The 14995-nt window shown below is 40.8% G+C and overlaps 1 protein-coding gene across 1 annotated transcript in view; it reads right to left on the bottom strand.

Moving 5' to 3' along the window:
- Positions 1-1985: 1985 nt before the first annotated feature.
- LOC124258139 (cell adhesion molecule 4-like) overlaps positions 1986-14995 on the bottom strand; it is a 49948-nt gene continuing 36938 nt past the window's right edge. The window contains exons 3-11 of the mRNA XM_046692212.1: positions 9803-10069; positions 8996-9118; positions 6070-6091; positions 5269-5324; positions 4726-4747; positions 4255-4292; positions 3278-3394; positions 2638-2653; positions 1986-2254 (exon numbers count right to left, since the gene is read on the bottom strand). Coding sequence (XP_046548168.1) covers positions 2089-2254; positions 2638-2653; positions 3278-3394; positions 4255-4292; positions 4726-4747; positions 5269-5324; positions 6070-6091; positions 8996-9118; positions 9803-10069 — 827 coding nt within the window. The 3' untranslated portion in view covers positions 1986-2088. The remainder of the gene's footprint in view (positions 2255-2637; positions 2654-3277; positions 3395-4254; positions 4293-4725; positions 4748-5268; positions 5325-6069; positions 6092-8995; positions 9119-9802; positions 10070-14995) is intronic.

Genomic DNA, 14995 nt, shown 5'->3' with positions numbered 1-14995 from the left:
AACCATTGTGTTAAATACGGATATTTTACGGATGGTGCGTTTTGTTATGATGTTTCAAAACATAAACACCATAGGACTCATAAACAAAGCAAAACCTTTTCTAAAATGAATCACGTTTTAATTCATTGCTGCACGAAATTGGTATTTTCATGATGCGTTTCTTTTTTGGGAGAGTATATATGCTTTCAATAGCTGAGATAGATTCGCCTGTAACTTGGTCGTGAAAATATCAGCAAATCGAGTACCTAAGATGTATTTTGTATCGAGCTAGTAAGATCCATTTTATTATCTTTAATCTTTCCATACAAGATTTACCCGAAACTGGTCAAAGGTCAGAATAGTAAGGCGAAGCCAATTATTATAGCACACTGAAGTACACACTGGGGCACACAGAAAGATCCAGTTAAAGTCAGAATACGTGTATGCTCCAGGGGCTCAGTCTGCTACAACACAGCCCAACATCTTGCCAAACTACTAGCACTATTGGAAAAAGAAGGAAATTCAGCTATTCCAGTACCTTTGTAACAGGTCGCATGGTCAGCGTGTCATGCAGTCTTCTAAATGCCGTTCAAGGACTAAACTATCGGGCAAAAGAAAGTTACCACTTTTAATGCAATTGCATAAACACCCAAGCAGAAAACATTCGCCCAAATATAACATGCTCCCAATGAAAGCGATGGTGTCCGAAAAAGTAAATATGATATTATTGGCATAGGACTGAATGTCTAAGATTCATTGAACTGTGTATATAAATAGATAGTTTTTTTACAATATATGGATTGACAATTGACATGACCATGTTAGACTTTTCAATAGTGGGACTTGAATAGAATTTATACCTAAATTATTCTCATCGTGAAATGGCTGCACTATTGTCCATCTTATGTAAACTTTTAACTCACTCACTCAAACGCTTGTGGGGCGAACAACTGAATGAGAATGTAACCATTTTGGGGGTTTGAACACACAATCATATGTTCCTGGTAAGGTTTACGGAAGGATCAATGCAAGAAGAAGACACAAAATAATCATAATAATAAGTTTATTAAGATGTCGCAACACAACATCAGATAACATATGATACAAAGTAAAGCCACTCTTTCTCATCGATAACAAAATATCCGTTCTTCTATACCTAGACTCACCTACATAACTAACTGTACACTAAGATAAGAATTATTTGCTTTACGACTAGATTATAATATTTAGAAACCTTAGAATATTTATTAAAATATGCTATTACAAATGTCTGTTTAACAGTAATCAATATTAGCCACTATCACACCAGCTAGGTACACAGTCTTACATACATTGTAAGGATGTAAGGATTCTTCGTCTGGAGCTACAAAGACAATATCACTTGCATCAAGTGACAAAAAACATATCGTCAGCACAAAGCGACAAAGAAAATATCGTGTGCATAAAGTGACAAAGAAAACATCGTCGGCATAAAGAGACAAAGAAAATATCATCTGCATAACGCGACAAAGAAAATATCGTCTGCCTAAAGTGACAAAGAAAATATCGTCTGCATAAATAGACAAAAAAATATCGTTAGCATAAAGCTATAAAGAAAATATGTGTCATAAAGCTACAAAGAAAAGCCTGTAAAGAAAAAAACATCGTCTACATAAAAATATAAACACAATGTCGTCTGCATAAACTGTTGCCTCACTTGAGGCTGCACCCGGTACTGTGGTCCCGTGGTCGTCTGTTTGGAACGATGAAGGGTGGAGAGACGTATAGATGAGGAACTGTACCATCAGTTCATGCCCTACTGGTGTCGTGGTCCTCTGTAGAGGAGAATGAAGGGTGGAGAGTCGTGAAGGGTGGAGAGGACGTGAAGAGTGGAGAGACGTAGATGAGGAACTGGTCCTCGTCAGATTGGAGACTGTAGATCTGTACTGTCAGATTAGACTTCTCTGGGGGACGATGAAGGGTTGAGAGACGTGTAGATGAGGAACAGTATCGTCAGTATAGGCTTCACCTAGTACTGTGGTCATCGATGGAGGACGATGAAGAGTGGAGAGACGTAGATGAGGAACTGTACCGTCAGGTATGGCTTCACCTGGTACTGTGGTCGTCCGCTTAGGAAGTTGAAGGGTGGAGAGACGTGTAGATGTGGAACTGTTCCCTCAGGAGTCGCTCGTAATCATGTAGGGGTAAGACATCCCCGTCGTTGTTGGAAGCACAAGATACATCACTCAAGTCACGGGACAATCTCTCTGCCATCACAGTAAGATATTCACCACATCTGTAATTACAACATTACACTTACATTGCACATAAAGTTGTCTTGCACAGAAGTGTATGTATTTTGCTTTCATGCAGCGTGGAACAGAAATCATAAATGGATTGGAAATCCTAAAATAGACCTCAACAGTAATCATAGATTTGCAATCCTCTCTTAACAAATCGTACATTTGTTACATAGATCCAATTGCTACTTTCTCCGTCATTTCCACAGATAATCTATACGGGCTTCGTTTATTCAGTTAGGGTCTAGTTTTCTGGGGTAAGTTGAGTAAATGGTGTTTAACACAGGAGATTGCAACTGGACACATATATGAGGGTTTGTTAACTGGTTATTACCATACCTAACTCCAGCACTTAAGGTCAAACAATAAACTTATGTACCTTCTGTCCTGGTTTTCTGCAAATAAAGCAAAAGACAAACTTGTAAATTTCTAAACGGAAAGATTCGTCCACGTTTCCATTTACTGAATAACAGTTAGTGACTGAGTCGCTGTTAGCACAGTCCATCAACATCACCAAAACCAGAACACCATAAATAGGGCTTCACACATTGTACCCATGTGGGGAATCGAACCTAGGTCTTTGGCGTGAACGCCTTAACCACTTGGCTCCCGACAGCCCAAATTACTGAATCAAAACAGCGTATACAAAATAAAATGGAAAAAAAGATTTCAGCATATGAAGGTGAACTACAGACATGCCTGTTTGCTGTTTAACGCTGCATTCAGCAATATTCCAGCTATATTACGATTGTCTGAAATAATCAAGACTTGACAAGAAAACCCAGTGATTGATATCATGAGCATCGATTTACGCAATTGGGATACGGGGGTATACATGCATGGCCATAATCAGCCAGCGTTTCTCACCTGTTATGACGAGCTTGCAAATAGGTTGTAGAAGACCAGCTCTGACCTGGTTCTTCACTTTGGTGTAAGTTCGTGTTGGTTGTGGTGTGTTGGGGAGTGGAGGAGGGATTGAAACTTACATTGCATTCAAAAGATTCATGTATTCATCGTACCTTTTACGTCCTTGCAGACAAGAACAGTAACTGCTGCCACCACAACTGCCACAGCAGTGAGCATAATGGAGTAGACAGCTACGATGGGGACGATGTCGTCGACGTTGTCATCACCTTCTGATATAACACACAGTTAACACATATGTAATTAGTATGATAATTCATATGAGAACGCAGAGACGTATTTGAATGATAAGAAATGTTCTGTTAATATTCCTTGTTCGTTTTAATGCATATATTGGTTTTAGAACATAAGGAGGAAATAGAGGAAGTTCTGGGGTTTTTGTGTGTCTTTTTTTGAATGAAACATCGATCCTTTTTATAAGCTAACAGAGTCCTGTCTACATCGTATTTGAAACATAAAAGATTCGTCGTTAATATTCCTTATTCCTTTCAGTGCATAGATACTGGTTTTAGGACATTAGGAGGAAATACTATTTGTGTCTACTTTTTCAAAGAAACTACGATTCTTTATACGCTACTGGAACCCTGTCTACATCGCATAACGCAACAAAGGAAGCAAGCAATGAAGATGGAAGAATCATTCTTGATGTATGACGGGAAGTATGACCGTTACAGCTGTCCAGGCCAGTGGATCTGTTTCCCCAACATGGCATATCACCGAATCCTGGTTATGTACATGGAAATTAAGAAGTGTCATAAGTATTATATATATAATATAAACGAATTTGACTTAGGAAATGTTTATTTACAGTATATTAACTATTCTATGATGGGTATTTTAAATCATATAATCGGTATTTTTCCCTTTCCTTGAAATATTACACCGTAACCTTGACGATTTGACTTATATCCAATGTATATGGGTTTTAGACACGACTCCTATTCCAGGCTTCTGGGCTTCAGACGGGAGATAGTTCGAGCTACATTCAATCGACATATCAGTACCATACACTCACAGTTCGAGTTTCACAGCCGTTACACATCATGCTTGTAGTTAACCTTTAGACACCAACCTTCTATTTCCTGGTAGCTCCCGTCGTTTTCGTCTTCCCTGTGATACGAAACCAAGCTGATAAAAATGAGTATTAAACTTGAGTAAAATGAAAGGAAATTATAAAGCTGTGACACACTCTCAATTTACATCGCTCCGAATCGTGCATAGTTTTGCTCTGATAGCTATGTCGGTTTGTTTGTTGTTTGACGCCGCACTCAGCAATATTCCAGCTATATGGCGGCGGTCTGTAAATAATCGAGTCTGGACCAGACAATCCAGTGCTCAACAGCATAAGCATCGATCTACGCAATTGGGATACGATGATATGAGTCAACCAAGTCAGCGAGCCTGACCACCGTATCCCGTTTGTCAACTTTTACGACAACCATGGGTTGCTGAGGATCAATTCTATATCAGATCTTCAGCTATGTATCACTGTGTGAGATGAAATATTTATTCATCCTACTTGAAGATTGATGAAGATACTCACCGCTGATGAACGTATCCTCTCTCTGAAAGTGACAATGTTCAGCAGTTAATTATGCATACAAACTGCAAGGTTAATCACAGATGCCTGTATTATTGTGCACCGATCACATATCCGTACATGTTTGAATATAGTGCACTGATCTAGCACCGTAGACGCGATATATGGACAGCATCCGATACAAGTTTCAATAGAAGGTCAGTCAGTGAGTGAGTGAGTGAGTTGGGTTTTACGCGACTTTTAGCAATGTTACAGCAATATCACGGCAGGGGACACAAGAAATGGGCCTGACACATTGATCCCATGTCAGGATCGAACCCGGGCCTTCGGCTTTAACGCTTTAACCACTGGGCTACCCCAACGCCCAAGGTCACTCGGAGCTAATAGTTATGATAGGCCTTTAGTTTTTCTATGTTGACAGCTAAAATTCCAAGACTGTTTTTAGACATGGTACATAACATTGCCCATTTAATAATTCGCTATGACCTGTTTATCTGAACTAATTCATGTGACGTTTAAGGGTCTACGATGACGTACAACACCAACCTTCTATCTCCTGGTAGCCCCCGTCTGTTTCTGCGTCAAGGATGTATGTGACAACGCTGGGGGAAAGAAATGTAGAAAGTGGTTGGAATCAAGGAATATTTATAAAAACAATCCGCTTTCCTCAGAGTGTTGCAAATCACAAAATAGCTGTCAAAATGACATGAATGAACCACTGAGAAAATCAGTGAAGACACCAGGTGTTCACGAAAATACAGGTAGTTCACGCCCTTGAAACATTTGCCTGGAAGAGTAATAACTATCCATCAGCTCATTGACTGTGCGCCATTGATTTAGATTGTGCTCGATATCACACAGCTATTGATTAGTGATATAGCCAGTCAAATTGTGTTGGTGATGAACTGTTTACAACAAATAGCCTTGCCATGCAGATTGAAGGATAGCAGATACTGCCAACTGTTTACCCAATAGCCTTGAAGGATAGCAGATACTGCCAACTGTTTACCCAATAGCCTTAACATCCGGATAGCAGATACTGCCAACTGTTTACCCAATAGCCTTGAAGGATAGCAGAGATACTGCCAACTGTTTACCCAAGCCTACTGAACCTGAAGGATAGCAAGATACTGCCAACTGTTTACCCAATAGCCTTGAAGGATAGCAGATACTGCCAACTGTTTACCCAATAGCCTTGAAGGATAGCAGATACTGCCAACTGTTTACCCAATAGCCTTGAAGGATAGCAGATACTAAGCCAACTGTTTACCCAATTTTGAAAAAGAGCAGATACTACTAAGTTTAAATTTACCCATTTGCCTTACCCTCTGGATAGCAGATACTCACCGACTATGAATGTCTCCCCTTCCTGAAAGATATAATTGTGTAGATGCAAAATGTTAGATGAAAATTATATGATAAACGAATTGCTCGTATACTTGCATACCTTTGAAGTAGACATAAATAACTTGAAATTTGTAGAACGATATGTGACTGTCAGCTAAGTAACACTGGTGTCCTGAAGTCCTTGTTGGGATGGTAAAACTAGTGGTTAAAGTGTCTCCCGCTGTGCTGGGATATTGCTAAAAGCGGCGTAAACATCCTCACTCACTCATTGAAAGCTAAAGGCCATCAAATATGTAAATGTGTGCACACTATTGATTCATATCTCAAATGCCGTTCAAGCGTCTTGACGGTTATAAAAGAGAAATTATTCATATTTCTCAGGCTGTTCAAATGCATCTTTAGGGTTATAAAAGAAATGATTCATATTTCTCAGGCTGTTCAAATGCATCTTGACGGTTATATAAGAGAAGTGAAATGAGTCTATGTTGGACTGAAACACACACAGAAAAGGACATGTCAAGTAGATACCACCACAGATTTAAGTAATTTACATCTAACATCTCATGTAAGCTTATGACATAGATATTCAATTTTCACTCTATTCATGGGTGTGAAAGGTTTTGCATATGATCTCAATAATAGTGTCTCTTAAGGGTATAAACTCTTCACACCGAACACCCGGGTTCGATTCCCCACATGGGTACAATGTCTGAAGCCCATTTCGGGTGTCCCCCGTCGTGATATTGCTCATATTTACTCACTATAAACTCTTCCTTAAAGGCTGGTCTCAGATTCAATTTCCCAACATTTACTTCCTGAATGAATACTAATAGACACCATCAAGGACATCTGTACATTCAAACAAAATCCACCACACGGACGTGAAAAATATGATATAAGGAAGTACAAATAGGACAAAATGATCATTTGAAAATGTATAACATGTCAATATAAAGTGAAATGCTTGCCAGATAACGTTTTACTGAGTAACTGGGTGGAAATGGACATCAGATGCTACATACCGAAGTATTATTTAAAGTTATAGTAAAGACATTACATCTAAAAACATATTAGTATTGCTTAACGTTTGTATAGGTGTATATATACTGACCAGCAATACAAACGCAACTCAGAATTCATGAAAATTGTACTTTTTCAGCATGAGTTTGGATTTGATACTTTAACACAAGTATGATGTGGTGATGATAAGCATTCACCATGCAGGATGGTGTTCCAAATCATTAGGGAGAAACAAGCAAGGATGAAATGCATGACACACGTGCAGAGTGTGGACGTAGGGCTACAAATGCAGGCAGTGTCGTAATGCTGTCATTTCACCGCAACATGCCACGTGTAAGTGAAATTGAGAGACACCAAGCAATAGGCATGCTGAATGCTGGAGTTCAACAAGTTCGTGTAGACCGACATTTTCAGGTGCACCCTTCGACAATAACTCGTCTGCAGCAACGGGTAGTGGCAACTGATCGCCCCCGTTCCGGTACGACCCCGTGTGACGTCACAAAGACAGGACCGGATAATCCAACTTCAGCACCTCCGGAACCGTCTGCAGGCGGCAGTAAGCACTGCTAATGCCGTGATTGGGTCTATGGGGCGCCCTATCAGCGAAAGAACTGCGCGTTGACGACTCCTAGCGGCAGGCTTACATTGCCGTCGACCTTACCGTGGACCAATCCTCTCCAACAGACATCGACTGAAACGGCGCCGTTGGGTGACCAATCGAGGTCACCATGGTTAAGCCAATTCTGTTATACGGCTGCGAAATATGGGGTTTCGAAAACTGTAAATCTATAGAATCCGTTCATGTAAACTTTTTACGCAAATTCATTCCCCTTAAGAGAAGCACGCCATTATAATGCTATATGGAAAACTTGGAAGGGTACCCCTAAATAACTCTATCAAATGTCGCATGGTATTTTTCTCGGCTAGACTCCTATCTGGTAAAGAACAAAAGCTGTCAACAATTGTATACCAAATGTTATATAATGAAGCCTGCATAAACAATAGCAACCAAAAATAGATGAAATCCGTGGAAGCCGTTTTAAATGAAACAGGCTATAGCATCTGTTGGGTAAATCGACCAGTTGTCTTTCTCAATGAAATTAAAACTATTATCTCCTTAGGCTTAGGTGATATAGCAACCCAAACATGGCGCCCAGAGATTTCGAATTCTTCTAAGGGTACCATGTATCGCGAATTCAAATCTGAACTTGTCTTTGAAAAATATCTCACATTTATCCCTTCCTCCCTGGCTCTTAAATTTCGAGATTCAGTGTGAGTTTTGATTTCTTGAATTTCGTTTCTTTTGCTGGTCAGTATTGGTATATATCAGTTGTGGGAGTACAACGTATTCTGAAGTAACCATCCAACCCCGCCCTCCCCGCCTACCTAACCCAAAGCGTTGTCCCACACTGTCATATATAATTCAGCACATGAGTATATTTATAGGAAGGGATGGTGGGGTAGACTAGTGGTTAAAGAGTCCGCTCGTCACGCCGAAGTCCCGGGTTCGATGCCGCACTTGGGTACAATGTGTGAAGCCAATTTCTGGTGTCCCCCGCCGTGATATTGCGGAAATATTGCTAACAGCGGCGTAAAACCATACTCACTCACATAAAAGAACGTGTCTATCTTTCTTATGCAGTATCATCGTGTGACTGTTCATTTGAAAGCATTGGCCTTGCTATTCTATGGAGCCAACTATTTCCGGGTGACGATACACTGAAAACACACATCGATTACGGGATGTAAACAGGAGCATATAGTTAATATATGAACCGCACACGCTATTAAGTGAGATCAGTATTTGTAATTGCTGCACGAAAGTGCGAAAGGAGTGCTTCTGAGAGAGACAACTTTACGTGACCCTCGGGTTATCGTCATTCACTCTCACATCACACTGTATTACCTCCACGTCTCTGTTTTCTACAAACAACAACGATGACGACAACGGCGATCACCACGATCAGGACGGAACAGACAGCAGCCACGGGGACGATGGAAACGACACCAGATTCAGTAACTCCACGTGCTGAAACATTCAGTATTAACAATATTCAGTTCAGTATGCGTACGAGTATAATCATGTAACATCAAGCCTCTTCGGGAGGTTTTAACCCGATTCAAAACATATTAAATGGGTTGACACTTGCGATGTTCATCTGTGATAACCTTTCCGTGCCACGCTTTGTAAGTGATTGATGAGGTACGCTGTACATCCCCAACAACAACGTCATTGTCAACATCAGCTCCACAGAAGGACATGCAATGTCGGTAACGTCAGTGTTCTCATTGGTGCAAGGTGAAGAAACGGAAATTTGTAACGAAAAGTGTCAAATTTAATTTCTCATATAAATAGAGATTCAGAAGCACTGCATTCTGTAGGGCAGGTTTCTAATTGATTTATCGAATTAACGGAAACATTTGGGATTTTGGGAGAATCTGAAAGTAAAGAATCATTGGAGTGATAATGCCATCAGATCATAGTGAAAATGAAATTCTTCATCAATATTACGGTTTCAAATGGTTAGTTGTTTTTAATCTTTGAGTGACATCTAAAGGGTCTTTGGTTATTTTAAATCTCTGGGTGTTCTAGCAAGTGGTCGAGCAGGTGTTCCAGCAGGATCAGGTGTACGAAAAGGGGGCCGTCCCAACAGGCGTCATCCCCAAAAATAGGCTGTATATAACAGATTCTGTTACTGAAGTGTTGACTTACAGGAGACCTCCAGCGTCAGGTTCCGTGATGCACTCCCATGTGTGTTGTTGACGTGACACGTGTACAGTCCAGACACAGATACCTCTACAGCTGGTATAGACAACACAGCCTCCCCTTGTCCTGTAATCACCGTCTGTCTTGAGATGTCCCACCAGGTTACAGTACAGGCAGGGTTACAGTCAGCAGAACATCTCACAGCTGCAGGTTTCCCTTCTTCTACCTCCAGCTTGTCACTTGTGCCGTCAAACTGTATCTTGTCAGGTCCATCTTGAATGCATGTGAGATGGTAAGCTGAGAAGCTATTCTGAGATATAAGTGCAGTTTGCTGGAACACCGTTGTAACTCACTCACGCACTCTGTTGACATGTACAACTCTTATGACTACACAATACAATTTAGAAAGTGGCCATGTAACATGTTATATTTGGGATTACACTTTCTTAGTAAAGTACAAATTCTAGTACTTTTGGGTTGAGTCCAATCCGGGATTCGAACCCACATCCTCAGAGTCAGGTACCTAATAGCTTGCACACAAAGTCAGACGCCTAACCCCAGATATAACATGTACAACTCTTGACAACATATCCAGGTGAGCTTACAGTACCGGGAAACTATCAGCATTTTCGATAGCCTCTGAAACTCATGGATCATTAAATCAGACCTGCCTATATTTCCTATCCAAACTTTCACAATCATCATTTCTGTTTTGTTCACAGTAGTTCACAGTAGAACGTTGTGACAAAATTATCACTCAGAAGCACAGTTTCAAAGAGAAGATATACGAGGTTCCTATACCGTAAACAAGGTAAGTTCTTACTCACAGAGAACATCCAGTACATGTCCGTGACTCCAGTCAGACTCCAACCCCTCCTCCACAGTCTGGCAGCTGTACATGTCTCCCTGGTTCTCTCTGCTGATGTGGGTTATTGTCAGGTCATCTCCACCTGTAGGGGACACATCACCAGATTCTACCCGGGTCCTGTCCCTCCTCCAGATATAGGTCATGGTCAGTGGGGGATGGTCCGGGGGTAGACCCCGGGAGAAGGAGGAGCATGTCAGGGTGACATTCTCACCTGATAGAGGTGAGGCAGGTCCGGTGATGGTAGGTGTGGTAGGCTTCTCTGTGAACACATATAACAAATGTGCTGAGACCTTAACACGAGTGCCATTGAACAAGATTTAGCTGAAAGCTCTCATACTTGTATTTATATACTATTCATCATTATTATCTATCAAATGTTAAATAGTTAGTGCGTTCACTCGCCACGTGGAAGATCCGGGTTCGATTCCCCACATGGGAACAATGAGTGAAGCCCATTTCTGATGTCACCTGTCATGATATTGCTGGGATATTGCTAAAAAAACCTCACTCATTCACTCAGTGTTCCACTGTCAGTGTTCCACAGTTACAGCAGGGAATCCATGTTGGCTGGATCCTAATACTCCTTACCTTTTTGTTGATTAAATATGAAAGTTATCACACAACTACTGGCTGCCTCTACTGAAACGAGTTAAATGTATTTTCCGGAGAGAAGAGGGTCGACGGTTTCACTACCAGGTGCGTTATAGCAAGTGGCGTTCAAAGATGCAAGACTGATCGACTCTGATGCACTCATCCATCTTAAACTGCGACACTGCTTCTTTGACGGTGAACAAGCATAGTTCATATACACACATGCATACAACACACATACATGCACACAACGAACACACATGCATACAACGCACACATATGCATACAACACACACACATGCATACAACACACACACACATACAACACACATACATACACACATGCATACAACGAACACACATGAATACAACACACACATGCATACAACACACACATATACATACAACACACACACACATGCATACAACACCCACACATACAACACACACATACATACACACATGCATACAACGCACACACATGCATACAACACACACATGCATACAAGACACACATGCATACAACACACACACATACATACAACATACACACACATACACACACACATACACACATGAACACACACAAACACGAACACATGCTTGGACACTCACACATACCTGGATCCATATATACAATAACCTAAACCCCAATTTCACCTCACCTAAAGTTCTTCTAGTGCAATAGAAGATTGAACAGCTATTTATTTATGGTGGAGATACATTAAAACAGTCCAACTTTATTCTTCAAATAATATTCTGTTAATCCCATATCCTACTTACGTGCTACAACGAGGACCTGTCTACATCCAGTAACATTCTGTCCATTCTGCCCTTGACAGTTGTAAGTACCAGCGTCCTGTACAGTAACACTGTCGATGGTAAACCTCAGCTGTCCTGTCTGTGATAGTGAGCCCTCCCCGTTGTATCTGATCCTGGTCGTGTAGCCGGTGGGACTGGTGTTGAGTACCCATACACGTTGTGACTTAGGCTGGACCAGTAACAGTCTCACAGCTACCGAACCATTCACCCATACGCCGTGTGGGAAGCTGACATTCGCTGGGTTCATGGTTATGTTTACATCGTCGCCAACACGTGCAACAGTGTGTGGGTATCCAGTTGTTATGGAGGCAAGACCTGCACTCAAAACAAGTATTCGTCGTTAAAACAAGGTTAATATTTGACAGAATTATTCAAGCACATTATTGAAGTCAGCTCAATATAGTACTAGTTGACAGATACATACCACACACATATAAGCCCCCAAACAAAGAGACAAGATCATGTAAGGAGGAAAGAACTTTTATGAACATGCGTTATAGAATTTTCTATGTGTTCAGTTGTCAAACTGACACAATTTTGCATTTTTAATGTAAACCTTTCGGAAAATGTAAATTACATTCTTTTTAGGGGAGTCCATAAAGTGATATCGATTGAACCGATCGGTTGTATTCTTAATATATTTTCCTTTATTGTTTGTCACATTGTTGTAATGTATCTACTTAATTGGTATTATGATTGTTTACAATGTATAAAATGTTTATATCCCATGCACAGTACTTCATATACTTACATATCACACACACATTACTAACATATGATCTACACTACGCTGAACATACTAACATATCATATACTAACATGTGGTCTACACTACGCTGAACATACTAACATATCATATACTAACACGTGGTCTACAGTAAGCTGAACATACTAACATATCATATATAGAGAATACTACACAAGGTCTCGTTACATACGAATTATACGAAACGAGTTTCCTTCCTATGGTATCTGACCGAGCGAAAGCGAGGTCAGAAACCATACGAAGGTCACGAGTTTCGTATAATTCGTATGTAATGAGACCGAGTTTGGTATTTTATTTATTACCCACGTCTTACATGCATTAAATTGACAAAATAGTGTTTTTTTGTTATTGTAATGGTTTCAAACCGACACCGGTTTCATAAAGAGGTTGCGGAAGAGTTTTGTACTGTCGTACTATATTTGCATGACGTCACACTGTAATGACGTCACTGCCTTGGTAACCGACGTCACGATGCATGTCAGTTGTCGCCTCGTACAGCTTCCTACATCAAACTACTCCATAGCACCCCGTCCCTTAGTTTGCAGTTGGTTCATTCGGCTAACATCACTGGTGGAAACATTGCGTTTATGTTTTTCAACGCATATAATGCCTCAGTTCGACTCACAATTAAACAGCGACACGGCAAACTTTCGCAATGTTTACATTCCCACAATGCATTTAAGTTGTAGAATGAATGAATTCACGTGTTTGTTATGAATGAAAAAATAGTTACGTCACAGCGTGACCTAATTGAGAGGTCATCGGTTATCCAATCAAATCGTTAGAATCTCAGGTCAAGTCGTTACGACACAGGTCAACACGATACGACACTCGTGTGACGTACGGGATTAGTATGCGCCTACCCATACGTTGACCACGTGGGTAATAAACTAACATATGGTCTACACTACGCTGAACATACTAACATAACATATACTAACATGTTGTCTCAGATGAGGTAAGTGTGTTTGTTCAGAATTGCCGAAACTGGTACAGCAGAAACTGGTTACCCGGTGAGATAAGTCATGTGACTATTAAACTTCTAGCGCCTTACAGGCAGCTTGGGTTATCCAGGGTAATAATAATCAGATTGTGATTCAGCGTCCAGCGAGCAACTAGACAGATTGATACTAGGCGCTATAAACCTGGCGTGATAAGTTCATACTGACCTGCACGCAAACAAATACCAGTCATCATTACTTATGATTACTGAGAGAATATCCAGTATTACTTAAGAAAACAGTCACAAGGATGGCTATATAAAATGTCAATTCGAAGACAGATACATACCACACACATGAAGTAATCCGGTCACAGTGTAAAACAGAAACATAGTCAGCAGCTGGTTAACACTGACGGATCTGAGCTGTTGATGTTAATGTAGTTTCACTTGACACTATTTCCCTGTCACATGAACCATGTCCTTGCTTGTTGAAACAGTTGTGAATACGCCGTGTTGTTGCATTGAGCAGTTGAATATTGAATACTATGTTGTCATGAGTTTACTTGTCATTGCTGGGTCTGTCTACTCTGTGAATCATGTCCCTGCTTGTTGAAACACTAGTGTCGTTATCATTGGGCAGTCGAATATTGAATACTGTGTTGTCATGCGTGCTGGGTCTGTCTGCTCTGTGGTAGCCAAGTGGTTAAAGCGTCCGCTCGTCACGCCGAAGACCCGGGTTCGATTCCCTCCATGGGTACAATGTGTGAAGACAATTTCTGGTATCCCCCGCCATGATATTGCTGACATCTGGCGAAAGGCGACGTAAAAAGATATTCACTCACTCACCCACACCATGTTTTCTTTCTTTAACGTCGCCCTTTGCAGTATTCCAGCCATTCCAGTCTGTAAATGACCAGACAATCATGTGATCAACATCATCAGCATCGATCTTCGCAATTTGGATACGATGATATGTGCCAACCGATCCCGTTAGTTGCCTCTTACGACAAGCATGGGTTGCTGAAGATCAATTCTAACCCTGGCCTCAAAAGAAACTAAACGAGTGTTTGTCAGACTCCATTTCACTCACAACGAGTACAGTAATCTGTTTCTTACACACCCTAAAATTCCACCACTTTGGGATTAAATCGATGCATATTTCGTCCTTTCTCATTGTATTGGCGCATTGATACATAACCCAACGTTATG

The sequence above is a fragment of the Haliotis rubra genome, unplaced genomic scaffold, assembly GCF_003918875.1.
Source record: "Haliotis rubra isolate DU_JTF1 unplaced genomic scaffold, ASM391887v1 Scf684, whole genome shotgun sequence".
Taxonomy (NCBI): Eukaryota; Metazoa; Mollusca; class Gastropoda; order Lepetellida; family Haliotidae; genus Haliotis; species Haliotis rubra.
This window is presented reverse-complemented; position numbering and strand designations above follow the sequence as displayed.